We start from the raw sequence: 18,062 nt of genomic DNA on the forward strand, positions 1-18,062 counted from the left end.
GGTCTTCCTTGGAGAGATAAGCAGTATGGGGAAATTTTAAAATGTGCTAACATCCATTTATCCAGTAAAACCTTTTGTGAGTGTCTGCTCTGTGGCAGGCTAGTCTCAGTGGAAAGGGCCATGTAAGTATCACTCAACTTTTTAAAAACTTATGTACCTTTGCCCCAGTGTGCTACTCTATTTTCCCGTAATAATCATTATCATAGAATTCTAGCCTCAGATGTGTGGCATTTGGGAAAAGCTTGAGAATTGTTAATGTATAGGTATTTAAGTATTATTTTATATATTTTTTTAAAACATAATCCCATATGTGAAAGAGTATATATTAATTTTTGAATGAAGAACAATACTAATAGTAGTATTTTCTGGTGGAGGACTTCTCTGTTCCGTAAGGTATTCTAAAACACAAACACAGAATCTCATTGTGTTGTGACAGCTACCTTAAAAGGAGAAGTGCAGAAATTGCTGTAGATAATAGTGGGAAAGATTCACTTTTGCTTGAGGGGATCATAGAGATCTTTTCAGAAGTAAATTCAGACTTGGATAATTTGATAAACTTAGTGACGTGCCAGGTTATGAGGCAAATGCAAAAGTTAAGATACCTTGTGAGTAGTCCAAGAGAATGTTGGGAACATTGTGTAGTCACTTGACAGAGCTATAGAACCAATCACGTGAATCTGATGACAGTCTTTGTCGAATGGTGTCTGGTGGATTGTATTCTCTTGTAAGCTTCTTAAAGTGCTCTCACTTTTATATCCACGGATATAAACCGAGTGGCCGCACGTGGCTGTGGACTCCTGCAGACCCAACTTCTCACGTGCTAGGTCTGTGAGTGAGGTGAGGGCTTTGCCTTTGCTGAATCTTAGTTGCTTCATCTGTGAAATGGGGATAATAAAAGTATGTTACTCAAAACATTGTCAATAAAAATAAAAGCCAAATGAAATAATTCACTCTTGGCGTAGTGCTTACTCATAGTAAGAGTGATATGGCAAATTTTTGTTATTAACCAAGAATTCAGGTTGTGATATACATCAACATGCAAGATTGTAAGCCTGAAAATGTCTAGTTCTGACTTTGAATTTCCTTCAACATTTAATTAGATTTTCAGGGACTATTTGTAAAACCACTGAATCTGGGAATCTGTGTTTGTGTGTGTGTGTGTATTTCCCCTTAGTCTGTTGTGATAAGTGTCCACAACAAGATTGATGGTAAAAAGAAATTACTAATCAGGGTGCAGGTGTTAAAAATCTTTTCAAAGGTGTGTGTGTGTTTACACAGATTCTTAAATTTGTATTGCACTCCAATGCATAGCCTGCTGAGATTACCTGTACACAGTATCTAGTGAACGAGCTAATTTCCAACCTTATTCCACAGCCCCACGTGTGTGAATCAAATTGCCATTCTTCCCCGTTAGGTGGATGAATGAAGTAGGAGATCTCGGGGCTCTGTGGTAACCTGGGTGTGTAGTAACCCTCTCAGCCCTGGACCTCACCATCGTGCCTAGCTTTCTGTTTAGAATTAACTTAACATTAATTTCCTATTTCAGGTTTACTTCAGCTTCTCCGTAGCCTATTTTTATTTTTAAATTTATTTTTAATCTTTTGTTTTAATCTTTGGGGGTGGGGGTACAATAACAATAAAACAAAATCCAAGAGCCCATACAACTCGAGCCTGGGATTTGCAAGAGTGAGATGGGGAAGCCACTCTCTGTACACATTATTTCTCTTCTGCATCGCCCAGAAATATGAGCCAGACTGATGCTAAGCTACTACAAAAGGTTGCAATCACAGACTCGGTCCACACTAGACACATGTTTCCTGACTGTGGCTGGGGCATTGGTTTTCTGTCCTCTATTGTGGGTGCAGATGGATCTGGAGGTGGGGACTGAGTGGAGTTGGGAGGAGGGGAATTAATTAATAGCAGAGGGGAGCCCACTCTGCAGGTGTCTGCAGGCATTTGAGAACTACTGATCGTAACTATGTGAACTGTAGTTCCCTCAGGGCTATCATAGGTCATTCTCCCACCTCTTTCCACATAACCTGTTTCATTCAACTCCTCGCCATATTTTGGTTCCTATCAATATTAATCAAATAAAATTCAAGTTGGAATAAGACAAATTTGGTATATAAGATGGTAATGTTTTAATTGATTAACTGTAGTGGATAGCATTAGAAACAGTAACTACAAAAATAAGGCTGCTTTATGCAGTGAACTCTGTGCAACATTGGGCATGCACCCACACATGTTTACGCATGTGTAACTTGGACTTCGGAGAACATTTTGTACCTAGATGTCGATCCTCTGCTTTTTCTCACTCACTGGTCTATCCCAGCTATAATCCTCTGCTACTGTGCATTCCTTTAAAATACTGATTCTGAATCTTTCGTGATAGTGGATCCTGATCCTTTAATGTTGATAAACATGTTGGGGAGGGGAAAAAAAACCAGATGCTTTAAATCGGTCCACTTCAGATCAAAACATCTTAGTTTTCTTGCCAAGGTAATGAAGAAATGCTGTTTCATTTAACAATTTTACGTATGCTTTAAAATCAGTCATTTTCTTCCTTAAGCATTTCTTTGTGGAACAGCATGTCCAGCTGTGTTCAGTGGAGCATTAGTTTGTTGGTAAGTGGCATTATGTGACATAAAGCAGGATGACATTGGGAAATCCAATACAAATCAGACAGACTCCCTGCTCTGTACAACCTAGGACTTTTCAGAGCTTTAGTCACTAATAGACTTTGTGGGTCTCTGCAAAGAGGATGCAAATGTCCAGCGTGTACTAGACTTAATATGACTATAGAATTGCCGTACCTTTCATTTTTTTGAAGCTAATATCATGGGAAGAATGTAGAGAAGGTACTTGAATTTCTTGTGATCTATACTAAAAGAGTTATGTAGTAAAATCTGCAACAGAGCCTAGCTAGATGTCCTGAAATAATCGTTTATTCAGAAAAAGTCCTTATGGCTAAAGATTTGTAAGCCTGTTACCTACCCAACTTATTAAGGAATTCTCTGTGTACTTTCTTTTTTTTTATAATCTGCCTGTAAAACTTTTCTCATCCTAAGAGTCAGGAAAAAGTGGCTTAATTTATTCTACTCTCAGAACCTGCTTTCCAGTTTTAAAATTCTTTCTATTTTAAAAAATGAAATTTTCTTTGGAAATTTCAGTGTACTTAACAAAGAAGAAAAATGGTTCCAACCTGTGTGTGTGTAATTTGATTTTATCAGCCGGGAAAATGATGCTAACTTGGTTACATTAAGCATTTAGCACTAACTACGGTGATATCTAAACCAGATTTCATGTCATTAGTGTGTATTCATTACACAATGTGGAAGATATCCATCAGTACTGTTTATTAATTTAGATGGACTTTAAAAAATACATAGAGAACAGAGATCCCTGGTCTCCTGGAACTTGTGTAGCAACATTTTGAGCTAATTTCTTCCCATTCATTGCCTGTGTGCATTTGCTGATCCCTTGTGCAACTTGTGCCTTACCTGTTGGACCCTCCAGTGATTCGCTCTTTGGACTATTGCTTCTCAGATGGGTGTGGCCTTTTAAGCTGCTGCTTAGGGAGGATCACAGTGGCTTGTGAGTTGCTTATGGCTTTCATGAGCAAAAACCATTGCAAATGATGGCACAAACTTTCTTTCCTTCACTTTAGTTTTTTAACATATATATGTATATATGTAACACTATATGTTATATACGTTATATATTATGTTAACTATCACACTGTGTTAAATATTACTTTTAACATGTACATATGTGTTTAAAAATATATATGTATTATCAGTATAAGCACTCAATGTGCCCTCACAACATTGTTTTAATCTTGTGTCTAGTTGCACTCTGAAAAAAAAATAATGGACGAAAAAATCAATATATATATAAAGATATTTTTCAGCAAATGCTGGAAAGTCAGAGATGTCCCCATGTAGTACATTTTTTAAATTATCAATGCAAATTGAGTTTACATATAAATAAAATGCCAATCACATCATAACCATCAATATAGTCAACATATTTATACTTTTTCATGACCGATTTTTTTAACTTAAGCTTTATGTTTGGCTCTTGGCCCACAGAGTAAGTAGTTGACATATTCTTAGCGGAGAGGGAAAGATGGAGTGGAGCCTGGCCCATGTGCACACACAGAGTCAGTACGGCCTGTTTGAATCAACAGTTGTCATTTTAGATTATTTTAATTGATTTTTTCTTAGAGAAAAGCAAAAGGAAAAGTGACATGTGAGTGGGGAAACGAATGGTAACATTTCTTAATTTACGTAGTGAAATTGTCATCTTATTCAAATCAGCGCTTTTAATACATTTGCCTCTCACCTGTTAAGAAAGGGAAAATCATGCCTTTTCTCTTTTGATAATTGGTGAAGCACGCTTGTTTTATTTTAGTTATCCCATTCAGTGAAATTGGCACATGCTTCATTTTTTCCAGATATATTCAGTTAGACTTCTATCATAAAATCATTAAAAGGCCAAAAAACGTTTTATAATTTCCATATACAGGTAAAATTGTTAAGGAAATTCTTCCTCTAAGATTTTATGGATCTAGGGAGACTGACTTTGGCCAATACAACACGATTACCAGACTATCTCCTTTTACCTAGACTAGTACATTTGAAATGAGATATTTAAAATATAGAGAGCATAGCATGATAGAATAAGAGCCTAATAAACTGTGTTTGGGCCAGCATCAGAACTCTTTGAAATAGGATATCTAAAGAGTGTGCATTTTATCTCAGGGTGGCTCGAGTTAGGTCTAGTGTCCAGATGACTATTAATGGGCTTTGTGCTCTGGAGCATATGTTAATAGAAGGGATCATTTTGGATTAATTTGATGTGAATTAATAAGAGATTTATTTGATGAGAGTTGTTTGAAGGTGATGACATTTTAATCTCAACAGGATTTAAGATGTCCAAAAATACCTTTAAAGATTCAGGAACAATCAATTCAGAGGGCAAACGGAATAGACGTGGATAGCAAAGAACAGGATCAGACATCGGGCTTATGAAGTTTGAAGCCGTTTACAAGAAAAGCCATCTACCAATGAAGTATTGCCCTAGAATCTGAAGAAATGGAAAACATTTAAACTCCCTCAGCAATTCTTGAGTTTGTGAATTGGATAAACAACATTCTCTTGCATTTTATAGTTCACTTAAGCAATCTGATTTTGATCTGTGTATATGGAGCAGACAGCATTCAAATCTTTTTTTCCTAAACCAATGAGCAAACACATATGTTCTTGAAAAACTGAACTTTATATGTTGTTCATATGGAAACTATCTAGTTTGCTATAGGCCCCATAGCTGACCTCCCTTTTATTTTGCTATCACTTGTTTAATTCTTTAAATTCTTTGTGGGAGACTTTTGATCAAAAGAAACAATTTGCTGTTCTTTTTTTTTCTTTTAATTTTTTTAAATAAAAGCTTCATGAAATGTGTAACTAATAACTCAGTACTCCTAGACGGTTGATATAAACAGGCATGGAAAAAACATATATTAAAGAGAAGACTATCATATCTTTCCTTTGTGTGTTAAGCTTTGATTCCAAACAGTTGATAGTTTTATTATATGGAAAAACAGTAAGAAAATGTCATGTGCTATTATATACTATGTTGATAAGAATGGCTACTTATAACAAAAATCATGCTCAGCAGGATTGGAGATCAAGATTACATTACTCCATCTCACTCCTCTCACTTTTTAGTCTCATTCAGAATATATGTGTTTGAACTGGTATTTGGAAAGATACTCAAAAGTTTCATCTCCTTTGAGAAAGGGGTTCCTTATAACCTTTTCCTTGCTTTTTAAAAATATCCTTCTCTCTTAAATTAATGATGAATAATAAAATTATTGTCATGTTGCTAGATGTATTTGGCATATAGCTGATGCTGGGTATACATTTATTTGAATGAATGAATGAATGAAAGAATGTTGGAGGAAATAAATAACGGAGAGAATGGTAGATATCAGTGGGATTTCTGCCGCCTTCTGTTGTTCATGGTTTATATTTAAAGTCTTTCAGGGATCCCGGAGATAGGTTTTCAAAAGTAAAATGTGAGAAAGATTTTCTAACATTCCTTAGCCATAATCAGAATCATTTTTGAATCTTGGAGGCAGGGTGCGGTGTAGAACTAATTTATCCTAGTTCCCCCATTATAGGGATTAAACACAGAGGTTCGCAAAGTGAAGAGGTGCAGTCACATCAGCAGGTGATGTGAATCAGGTTCAGAAACCGGACCCATAACTGCTGTGCTATATTTTCCTCCGTAAGTTTTGAGTTTTTACTTTGTTTTGGGCCAAGATGTCACTAAGAACAGAGCTCTTACCTTCAGGGAGTTCTCGTTTAATGGAAATAGACACTAATGATCTCAGCTCTCTTTTTAAGCCACCATGATAGTTGATGTGTTTGGTTGAGTTAATTCATTTGGTTATCTACTGCAAGATTTTTTGGAGCAAGTATATTTCACAAATGTATGTATGTATATGTAGTTATATAAAGTGGATAAGTTCATTAATACTTAATTCATAATATCTCAGTAAGATTGGAAAATGCAGATTCTTCTTCTGTGAAGGTGCCATTTTGAGAACATTAGTCACAGTCTTCTACAGCAAAAGGATTTTTAAATATATTTAAACATTTTAATCAGTACAGTAATTACCAGAATATATTTTAAGCTCTAATGCTGATTATTTCCACTACATAAACCTGTCTAAATGATACTGTAACATAGAACACAAAAATAGTACTGGATCCTGTTTTTTTTTAATAATAAACTATGTTATTAAAAATGCCAAGCAGGGAAAGGGTCATCAAAGAACATGTATAAAGGACCCACACACAAAGCTGAAGGGGGTAGGATTCAGGGGATGAGGTGGAGGTGGCTGGGGCTGGGGAGAGTGATGCGGGGAAAATGAGACAACTGTATTTGAACATCAGTAAAAAAAGAAAAAAAGAAAAGAAGTATCAGCACAGTTAAAAATGCAAAGAAAGCTTTTAGATTTAAGTTTTAATTTAGAAAGAAATAATTAAAAGTAGGGATTTAGATTTTTGCAAGGGGAATGTGTTACATATCAGTAATGAAAATTAATACAAATAGAGCATTTTTAGGAAGATAAATATATTTTTAACCTGCTTAACTATCTTGGCGCAATATGCGTTGAACTTCTCTCTGCCTCTAAAGGAGCATCCATGTGTCTGTAGAGATGGATAGTGATATAAGATGAGAATGCTCACAGCCCCTCACCCCAGGTCAGTTTTATATCTCGCAGTTAAATAGAAGACTGAACTTAACAGTTTTGAGTCTTGCAGCTCTCATTTAGATTTTCCAACTCCTCTGTATACAGTGCACATTTAGCCCCATTGTCTAAATTTTTAAAAATTTTAAAAAGATTTTATTTATTTATTTTTAGAGAGGGGAAGGGAGTAAGAAAGAGAGAGGAACATCACTGTGTGGTTGCCTCTTGCCTGCCCGCAACCCAAGCATGTGCCCTAGACTGGGAATTGAACCAGCGACCCTTTGGTCCGCAGGCAGGAGCTCAATCCACTGAGCCACACCAGCCAGGGCCTGTTGTCTTAATGCTTATGGTGAACCTACTGTAACTGGCATTTTGAACTTTTTTTTAACAGTCAATATAGTAGAATAAAAGCATTTAAAATGGATTTGCCAAAATTGATAACCAAGTCTCAGTGATGTGAGCAAATATAGATATCATTTTATAAATTACATAAGATTTATAAAACTTATGTAATTTATGAAATGATATCTATATATTATAATATATAATTTTATATATTAATATTTATGGTACATCTGATTAATTATATTAGGACCATTAATGCAATAGCTGCCTCAATAATTTTATTCAGATAATAAAAATGATGCTAAAATGGTGGTTTCAAGCTGGTTCAATCATGACTTCATAGTCTTATTTTAGTGAGGGGATAGAAGGCTACTACAAATAGCTAGAAAGCGACCACATGTCATACATAGTGTTTAATGTTCCTGCGAGTCTCGGTGAGGCTTGCAGAATTCCTGATGCCATTGAACTAGTTCTTTTCCCAGCCACACGGTGTATAGGCTGGGACTGTGAGTCTGCAAGGGACTGGCTGTGGATACCGCTTGTCTTCAGCTTCAACTGCAGTCTCAGCAAGTACACTTTGTATCTTTTCCAGAAGCATGTCCCCTCCATGTTTACTAATTAAGATCTTTAATTCCTACCCTAATGTAGGTAAGTATTATGATGCTTAGGGTTCAGAGGGCTTTAGAGGTTCAGTAATTTCACCAACATCACAGGCTGTTGTGAACGCGACTTCCATTGTCTTTTAGGTTGTGCTCCTTCTTCTCCTGCTGCTTCATGAAAACCCAGGGGCTAGAATAGACCTTGCTCAAGGTTTGCTCATGCTTGTTATCAGATATCTTTGAAGCAGCCTGCAGTGATGGCATAGAATGTGTTTTAGGTGTGATAGATACACTGGAGTGTGTTTATGTCATTTAGGAAGGAAAATATTTTTTTTTGTTTTGTTTTGCAGATGTACAGATCAGCTTTCAAAATGTCTTCTGAGCATCTTCTAAGACAATTGCATTAGCCTCCTGCTAGTTGACTAATAGAATTAATACTTGTAAAAAGCGTTCTAAAGCCACATGCCTTATGAAGTCAATGCTGGGTATGATTTTACAAGTATGTGATCTATTTTTTCAAGTGAAAACGTTAACTGGAAAAGTTCTTGGCACACAGTAAAACATCGTGCAATCTGTTATTTGTCTTAAAGATAATAACTTGAGGGTGGCTCTAGTCTTATGGTATCTAACTTATGATTTGTTAGGGGAGTTTCTTCCACTTAGAAGTATTGCAAATGTGATTATATTTACATAATATGTCATTCTGAAAAATTATGGTGATATAATTCCAGTAAAAATTATTTTTTTTCTATAACTACTTCAAAGTGTAGTCAACTAAATTAACCACAATATATTTTTTTGAACGCAACTAAAAAGAACAGACCCCTTCCCCCCACAACAAAAAATAAAACCCAAACGACCTTTCTGATACTTCTTTGAAGTTTTAGCCGTTTAACATTCTTTGCGATATATATTATTAAGAGCTCTATTCAACATAAGGAATCAGTGAGTCATGTGGGCTATAAAGGGCTGCTCTGGGGTGGATGAAGGAACTGAAATTTGAAAGGATGATAATTTAATTAAATCATATTTTCCCTCATTTGCTGTAGATGCTGGTTGAGAAGTGTTTCAACTATGACCCTTACTTTTCTTCATAACCATAAATGAGCAAAATCCATTTTTGTTGTTTGGAAAAACAAGTTAAATTTTTCAATATTATATTATATCTATTCATTTTTAAGTACTTTATCTTTGTTCCCTTGCTATGTAAAACGTTGCTGTTTTTTCTGATCACCTTTACTTGTAATAATAAATGGGCATAAACCATTTTCTCTTAATCTGGTGGAAGGAGAAGCTTAATGAATTAGAATATTTCATTCTCATTTCTTTGTGAATCCTACCTTTCATTTAGATTTTTATCTTTTTTGTGTAACTTGATTTATTACATTTTGGGCCATCTTTGCTAGGTTTTATTTACATTAAGGAGAAAATATTAAAATTTAAACGATGTGGTGTGTGTGACATTTGTTTTCGGAAGGGTTAAATTGCAGTATTACTAAAGACACTGTGTGCGGTGGAAAAATCAAACAGGAAGTCCTGGAGGGCAAGGCGGGCGGTGCTGTCCCTACTCACCGTGTTTTCAGGTGCAGGTACGCCTGGTACTCCGTACATGAGAATGTTGTCTTGTGTCAGCCAGGTGAAAACGATATTTTTTTTTAGCCCAACATATTTTCAAGGATAACTGATTGCTTAAGCTTCCCTTTGATTTCTTTTTGTGTCCTTTCCATTTTCTGCTTTTGTTGACTGACCACCGGTGCAGTTGCCCCCCCCAGTCTCCCACGGGTTGGTACAAGTCCCCATCTCCTGCCACTTCTGACAGAAGAATAGATGTCTCCTGAAATGTCAACATCAACAAATGAGACACTACAATGCAGACGTTCAAAACTAAATCAGTTACCAGTGTTCCAGCTCAGGGACTAACCAGGCACCCAGGCAGAGACCGCAGTCCCTCCCCTCCCAGCCCCTCCGAGGCCAGGCAGGTTTACGTTGCCTCAGGGCCCTCCCGCCAAACCAGGGTCCTTCATCCTGTGAATGTTTTGTTGTTGCAAGAAGGAGATTCTAGGGCTATTTGATGACTCACACTATTCGTGTATAAGAGAAGCAATGTGCGAAGTTACACAATTTTGACGTTATTCAGTAGGTGAGTTTTTACCTTACCAACGACTTCTTGTGCATTCTCTTGGTTCAGTGATTCATAGGATAAAAATTTTGCTTGACCAGCTTTACAGAAACGAAGGCACACCCATAAATCCCACGCTAGCCTGGTTCTTCAGCGCTTGTGAGAAATTATAGATGAAAACGACTGAGACGTGTTATTAATTTGGGCTTTCTCAGGACATTTTGGATAATCACGGTGTAACTAACTCTGTTAAATCTGTCCTGTGGCAGAGTCGGCTAGCAAAGAAGGCTTGTCTTATTAGTCTGTCACAGGTGGGTTTTTCCAAGAGAGGTTGGGGATGACAGCCACACACAGCACTCACTGTTTTTCAGCGGGGGGATTAAGGAACACAGGCCCGACCTCCGTCCTCACCCAGGCTTTGTTGCTGCGCTCTCCTTGACACAACACAAATTGCTTCTTATCTCCTTTCTACACTTAGAGTTCTGATTCATTGGACTCTAGTAGAGGAATTTGTCACAGTGTTCTTATTTTGACTCTGCTTACGGATGCCACAAACTGGAAAGGCACAGCTGAGCTAGCTAGCATGTGGAGGTGAACCATAGGAAATTCTAATATTTTACCATTTTGAGCTATGAAGTGACGATGTCTTCTGGTTTAATTTAAAATTTTACTTCAGTCAGCTTCCAGTGTGCCCCTGATGGTGGAACTAGTGCAGTTTCCATAAGGCTGTGCATAGAAACCTGGGGCTTAGGGAGGCTCCCCATTGTGCCGGAGAGAGGTCTAGTAAGGCTCAATCTGGCCACCATGGGCACACCAGGTCCTCCTCCTAAATTTCAGACACTGCTGAATGGGGCTTAATTGTATTAACTTCTGGCGTTCTTTCACCTGACTTTCTGTGTGTAACTGGGCAGATCAGCCTTACGGTAGGTTATGCTGCATCTGTGGCAGAATCTTGTGTTCTCATAAGCCCTGTTGTTGCTGTCTGAGAAAGCAAAATATTGTGTATTTCTATTCAACATTTATAGTCCAAATCCTAAGAAAAAAGAAAAGAAAGAAAGAAATTTAACAGTAGGGCAGAGAGGAAACATTTGTTCTCCTCCATTCCTTAAAGCAATGGGGCAGTTTTCACTTTGTAGCATACTGTTTTTATTTTTTGTGTGTGATATCTATGTCTGTGTTGATATTTTGGTAGAAACTCTATTTATATCTCAGTTGCACAGTGTAGCAATATTGAGTTCCAATTTATGTTTATATACACATACATATCATAAATAAACATGTAATATATATTTCATAAACATAAACATGAATATATAGACTATAAACATAATATGTATATAGTCTATAAACATATGTAACAGTCTACATAATACATAGCATGTATAAATATGTAAGCATATATATATATATATCTGACTATAAGAAATTGAGCAAAAATTTATAATTGGCAGGCAAGAATAGGAAGGATAAAGCTAGTAATAATAATTAATCCTTTAGTATTCATAAAACCATTTTAAAATAAATGGGCCATTCTACGATAAAAATATTCTAAGTGTGGATTGTTGGCTTTAGTCCCAATTTTTTGCTATTTTTAAAACTGACGTTGTTCCCCAGGGGAAGTTTTTTATTTTGCACCTTAAAACGCCTTGAGTAGAATAAGTAAAATGTTCTAGATTAGATTACATGGCTGTTCCCTTCAAATAACCCTGTATCTTCCTTTCCTTATATTTTTACAGATATGGTCCGGAAAAAGAACCCCCCTCTGAGAAACGTTGCTAGTGAAGGCGAGGGCCAGACCCTGGAGCCTATAGGTGCAGAAAGCAAGGTATCTGGAAAGAACAACGAATTTTCTGCAGATCAGATGTCAGAAAATACGGATCAGAGCGATGCTGCAGAACTCAACAATAAGGAGGACCGTAGCCTGCATGTCCAAGATCCATCTTCCAGCAGTAAGAAGGACTTAAAAAGCGCAGTCCTGAGTGAGAAGCCTGGCTTCAATTATGAAAGCCCCAGTAAGGGAGGCAACCTTCCCTCCTACCCACACGATGAGGTGACAGATAGAAATATGTTGGCTTTCTCATCTCCAGCTGCTGGGGGAGTCTGTGAGCCCTTGAAGTCTCCTCAAAGAGCAGAGGCAGATGACCCCCAAGATATGGCCTGCACCCCATCAGGGGACTCACTGGAGACAAAGGAAGATCATAAGATGTCACCAAAGGCTACCGAGGAAACAGGGCAAGCGCAGAGTGGTCAAGCCAATTGTCAAGGCTCAAGCCCAGTTTCAGTGGCCTCAAAAAACCCACAAGTGCCTTCAGATGGGGGTGTAAGACTGAATAAATCCAAAACTGACTCACTGGTAAATGACAACCCAGACCCGGCACCTCTGTCTCCAGAGCTTCAGGACTTTAAATGCAATATCTGTGGGTATGGTTACTATGGCAACGACCCCACAGATCTGATTAAGCACTTCCGAAAGTATCACTTAGGACTGCATAACCGCACCAGGCAGGATGCTGAGCTGGACAGCAAAATCTTAGCCCTTCATAACATGGTGCAGTTCAGCCATTCCAAAGACTTCCAGAAGGTCAACCGCTCTATGCTTTCTGGTGTACTGCAGGACATCAATTCTTCAAGACCTGTTTTACTAAATGGGACCTATGATGTACAGGTTTGTGCTCTGTATTGTGATCTCTTTGTACACAAAAAGTTGTTAGTAATGAAATGTGAGCTCTTACGTGCATGTTAAAATCAAGCTTCCAGTACCAAATGGGTAGCTTGCTAGATCCAGCAGAAAAGATGAACACACTTCATTAGCTACTTCATACAAATGGGCATTCAGCATTGTCTTTAGACTCTCATCGTGGAAATTAATCCCAGTATTTCTGTTATGTTGGGAAAAGTCTTTTCATGGAATTAGCTAGGCTTCAGGTTTTTAGACATACTTCGTGGTAGCTTGATTTTTTTTTCAGTCTTCCAAAAATGACACTAATCTTTATGGTTCTACGTGACAGTAATTCATGCTTTCTTCTAGTTTTAGATTATAAGTCTTTTGCTGTAGTTTTTCCTTCTGTGAGGATCTTCCTCACCGAGTAGGTTAGGATTTGATTTTATACTCAGCCCAGCATCAAATTGGACTAGATTTAGGTCATATTGACAGCAGCAGAGATGAATTCCTGAAAAAGCAACATAATTGCAAATGAAAATTTGGAAATAAAATATTACATTGATTACAAAGAAGTTAAAGGGATTGTAAGTCCTGGGGACACTGAAATGACCTTGGTACGGTCCAATAAATCATTCCTTTCCATAGTTAAGGAGAACAGTGATTTATGGAAGCATTTCGTAGTAATTTAGATTTCTACTTTTATTAAAGTGGTGTTCCTCTTTGATTCACTCTTCTGCCTTTAGATTATGGAGTATGTGAAATGAAAAAATTACATTTCTAATAGAAGGAACTTCAGGACTGAGTCTGAAGAGATGTATTTGTTTTATTTTGGCAATTTTAAGCGTAGTCAAAACTCATGGTAAGCTTGAGAAAAGTGAATTAGTTTCTATTAATAGTGTGTAGATTTTTATTGTGTTACCAGGCCAGGAAGTTTCAAAACATTTGGTTTAATATTAACCTTCTTTAGGAGTGAGTAGAAGTATTGAAGAACTAATGAAATCACATGACACTTAATTGACCTCTTAAATTTCTTAAATATCAGTCATTTTTATCAGCTCATTAGCTACAGTGCATTTGATACAGACCTGTCTATTGGTCTAGTGCCAATTAAGAAAGGCAAGCGAAGGGGTTACACATAAGAGGCAGTGCACGTATTTGTAATCCTTGTAAGAAGAATCAGAAGAGAAATTTCCAAATCCTTATTTAAAAATGTCGGAATGGCAGTCTCATCACTTTCAGGGAGACATAAAGAACTCTAAAAAAAGCCAGTTTCATCTTTGGTAAGCTCCCTTAAAAATTCCATGTCACTTTGTGAATTTCCACAAATAGCATTATTTCTGTGGAGCAGCGAATTAAGTCGACGTAGTTATTATGCATGAAAGCTGCATGCTTTGAACTGCCATCTCATTAAGATCACTCATTCCACTGTCTCATGTCAGGTACACTCTGCTGTCAAACTATGACTGGGAAGCAAATACGTGTTTGAGATAAAAGGGTTAGAAGGGAATAATCTCAGTATGTGAAATGGCGTTTTATAATTAGCAAGTAATACGATGTTAATACCTGGATTTCCGGCTGGACTTTCAGTGTGCTCGCTCTGGGGACGACTTCTGAGGGAAGCTGAGCTGTGCTGTCAGGAAGGCTGTGAAACGAAGATTACTAAGGCCTGTAGTCTGGAAGAATTCAGATTTTTAAACACACTTCCATTTCCCCCAAACAGTTATTTGTTAGGTTCTCAGTTATTTATAGAAAAGTTTATGTTTGGGTAGAGCGAGCTGGACACTTTTCCTGGGCAGGGATCTTAGAAATAAAACAGATGTGTGAGCTATCTGAGTTGGAGCTAATAGAAGTGGAAATAAAACAGCTGATCCTAGACCGCGCTGCCTCCTAAGTCTTTGCGACAGCACACAGTAACGAGGACAAAAGTGGCAGCAAAGAGCATGAAGGAAGATAAACTTGTTAAGGTCCTTTTTTTTTCAGCCAAAGAGAAATAATATGGCTGAACCTAGAAAAATAGCAATCTCTGGGAAAAGTGGGTGATTATTTTTAAAAAATTGGATTTAGAAGCAAATCTAAAGAGAGTTAACTTTCATCAATTTAGGAAGACAACACTAAATATACTTGTAGGCCAAATGCTAATCTCGAATGCTTTGCCCAGGCACCAGATGTTGATGCAAAAACTCGTCTGAAGATAAGTAACTTATTAATATTTTTATGCTGAAATAAATATTGAACAGCTCCCCTGGATGCATAAACAGAACGAAAGCACATCTGAAGTCCCTCCCCCCTTTTCCCCACACGTCTGCGTGGCTGAAACGCTGTTGGAGACAGGCTTTTCCTTGGCACTTGAATTGTGTGGAGGCTAAAAGCTATGGGAGAGAAAATGCTGACTGTAGAATTTCTTTAATGCAGTTTTGTCAGAAATTTATGGTAAGTTAATGGCATGTGTGTGTTCTGATAAAAAGATGTTGATCAATATGAGTATTACAGACAATAATCATTCCATTCTAGGAATTATTTCTATCTATCTGTAATTTAAGCTAATTGAAGTGATAGATGAGCAATTCATTAAACTTTTTCAATTAAATTGGCTTTTTTTTTTTGAACATTCAAGACAGTTGGTGGTTAATGATAGATTTATGACATTTCAGGCAAAGGAAGAAGGAACGAGGGCCCGAGCACAGGACTCAGGATCTCGGGCTTTGATCTGTGTTTTGGTTTGACATGGATGGTTTTCAATAATTCGACTTGAGTTATTGAAACTCTGGAGTGCAGGCGTGAGTTACACTGTTGGGAAAAAGAACTAATTTAAACACATTTTAAGGTTTTCAGTTCCAAGTTCGGATTCTTTGACATATATTTGGGGGACTAATTGAAGTTGAGCCATATTTCTACTGACAGTAGCCACTTCTGCATACATTTTTATTGCAAATAATGATGTCAAAGAATTACAAATTTGTAAAAATAGTGTCAAATAACAATGTTGCTTTGTACTGAGTGCTAGATAGAGGCCCAGCTGGATAATGGGATTCACTTTAAAGGACCACCATAAAACCAGGCTAGTCTTTTCTTAAGCCTGTTGAAATCAGATCCTCTCAGAGCACCTTGAGGTGGGTGCCTGGCCTTGAAATCAAAAGAGATGTGAATTCTTTACTGAGAAAAACGAGAAAAGATATAATGGCTAAGAGACAGAATGCAAATATGTTTATTAGCGAAGAGCTCATTGACTTGACCTGGATGTCAGTGTCTCAATTTCTAAATTTTCCCTGACTGTTTTTATCAATTATGATGCTTAAATATATAAAAATAATGGATGTGGCATGATTGGGAAGCCCTTCATGTAATTTTTACTACCTATATTCAGCCTTTGAGGCTCACACAGGGACTAATAATAGGACAAGAGATTGAGTTCTTCAAAAACTAATTACAGCTTCTTTCTTTTTAATCTGTTTTATTATGCTTATATTTAAACCATTGCTGCATGGAGAGGCCTGTGTTGTTAAACAGCAAGGGGGCTGTTTCATTAGGGCTTAAAGTGCTGTGCATTAGGGGGTGTGTGTCATCTTTATGGGGGACTCTTAGTCCTCAGACCAGGTTATAAAAGTTGGAGTCTTGTCAAGTTGTGCTTCCCACGGGAAAGTGTTTTCGTTATCCCAAGTTTACAAATGCTTATGATGTGTATGTTGCCTTTTCATATTACTCAACCCTTTCTGTTATTCTGCCTTACTCAGGACTGCAAGGAGGTAGCTATCGGACCCCAGCTATTGCATTCATTTTGGCCCTTCATGAGATGCTTAAGGTTTGCAGAAGAACGTCACAGTTAACTTACCGGTGACTGTCTCGTGTTTGATCTAGGAGCACTACGTCTCTGTTCGCAAATATTTTTATCAGAGTTGCACAATATGTCGTGTTAGGAGCAGGAGGAACAGATTCTAGAGATAGGAAGTCATCCTTCGTATTTGTATTTTTAACATATTTAAATCTGAGCTTTTGGATCCTTCACACGTGCCAGCACGGTCATTTGCACAGGGGGTCACGGTTTGGTCTGGGAAAAAAAAAAATCAGACAACATTAATCTCATTTTGGTCTATTTTGACTTTTCTTGAATTTTATTTCCAAATATTTATTTTTTGCCATGCAGTCTCCTTTGATCTGGAGTAGAAGGGAAGTTGTAGATCTTAGCAGGTTCTGTTTCTTTGTTTTTCTCAGGCGAAGACAATTGAACTTCAGAACAACTGGTGAACAAGGCTTTAATCACTTCAGACTGCCTATAGAGCACCAAATGTTTGGCATATGACCCACACTTATATTCAGGACTGTGTCTCCTTAACAAGTAATAAAGCGTGCAAAATAAACCACATGCTCACCCTAATGCCATAAAACAAAGTTCTGGCATTTTCCCGCTTATTGTCACTGTGGAGATGGCCGAGCTGGATAATGTAGCCACCCATGTGGAGCAGGGCAGTTGGACCATCTTCGCCTACCCTTTTACCTGTGTGATGGTTAAATCTCTGCTTGGCTTTTTTACTTTGGGGTCACTAAGATAAATGTCAATTCCTTTTTCATCTTTGGTTTATTTGCTGTCATTGAAAGAACATGTATCACTTTCTTAAGTGTAGTATTTCTCTCTAGGCAGAATGTTTAGAAGAAGAATTGTTATCAGTGCATCCAATCAAATTTAATGTTATTTAACTCTTAATAAAAATTTTATTCTCTAATGGCCTGTTCTGCTAACCATATCAAATCAACAGATTATTCAGTGCTGTTTGTTTCTTGGGTCATTGTAGTTATAGTGCACACACAGCTGATGGATACACAGAAACATTGAGTAGAGTGTTAAGCCCAGAAAAGTTTGGAGAAAAAGAGTAACTCCCTCTCATTTTTCAAGTTTCTTCATAGCATCTATTTCTGAGAATAACTAGACCATAAACCTCTTGAATTCTTCATCCTATGACTTTTAAAGTTTAATGTTAAGTGTTACACATTTTCAGAATATCAGACCTTTGTTTAATTTTAATTGGAAGTCAAATGTAAAATTAATTTTTGTATTATTTTCATTTGATCTATATACTTCTT

General features: G+C 37.2%; 1 protein-coding gene across 5 annotated transcripts in view; it reads left to right on the forward strand.

The window, feature by feature from the left end:
* TRPS1 (transcriptional repressor GATA binding 1) overlaps positions 1 to 18,062 on the forward strand; it is a 230,996-nt gene that overhangs the window by 31,628 nt on the left and 181,306 nt on the right. For 3 of the 5 annotated variants that reach the window (XM_045181505.3, XM_024572046.3, XM_045181504.2), the window contains one exon: positions 12,061 to 12,989. In XM_045181505.3, coding sequence (XP_045037440.2) covers positions 12,061 to 12,989 — 929 coding nt within the window. Of the gene's footprint in view, positions 1 to 8,555; positions 8,705 to 12,060; positions 12,990 to 18,062 lie in introns of all 5 variants that reach the window. The other 2 variants (XM_045181502.2, XM_045181503.3) reach the window with 2 other exon arrangements.

This window comes from Desmodus rotundus, chromosome 8, assembly GCF_022682495.2.
Source record: "Desmodus rotundus isolate HL8 chromosome 8, HLdesRot8A.1, whole genome shotgun sequence".
Lineage (NCBI taxonomy): Eukaryota > Metazoa > Chordata > Mammalia > Chiroptera > Phyllostomidae > Desmodus > Desmodus rotundus.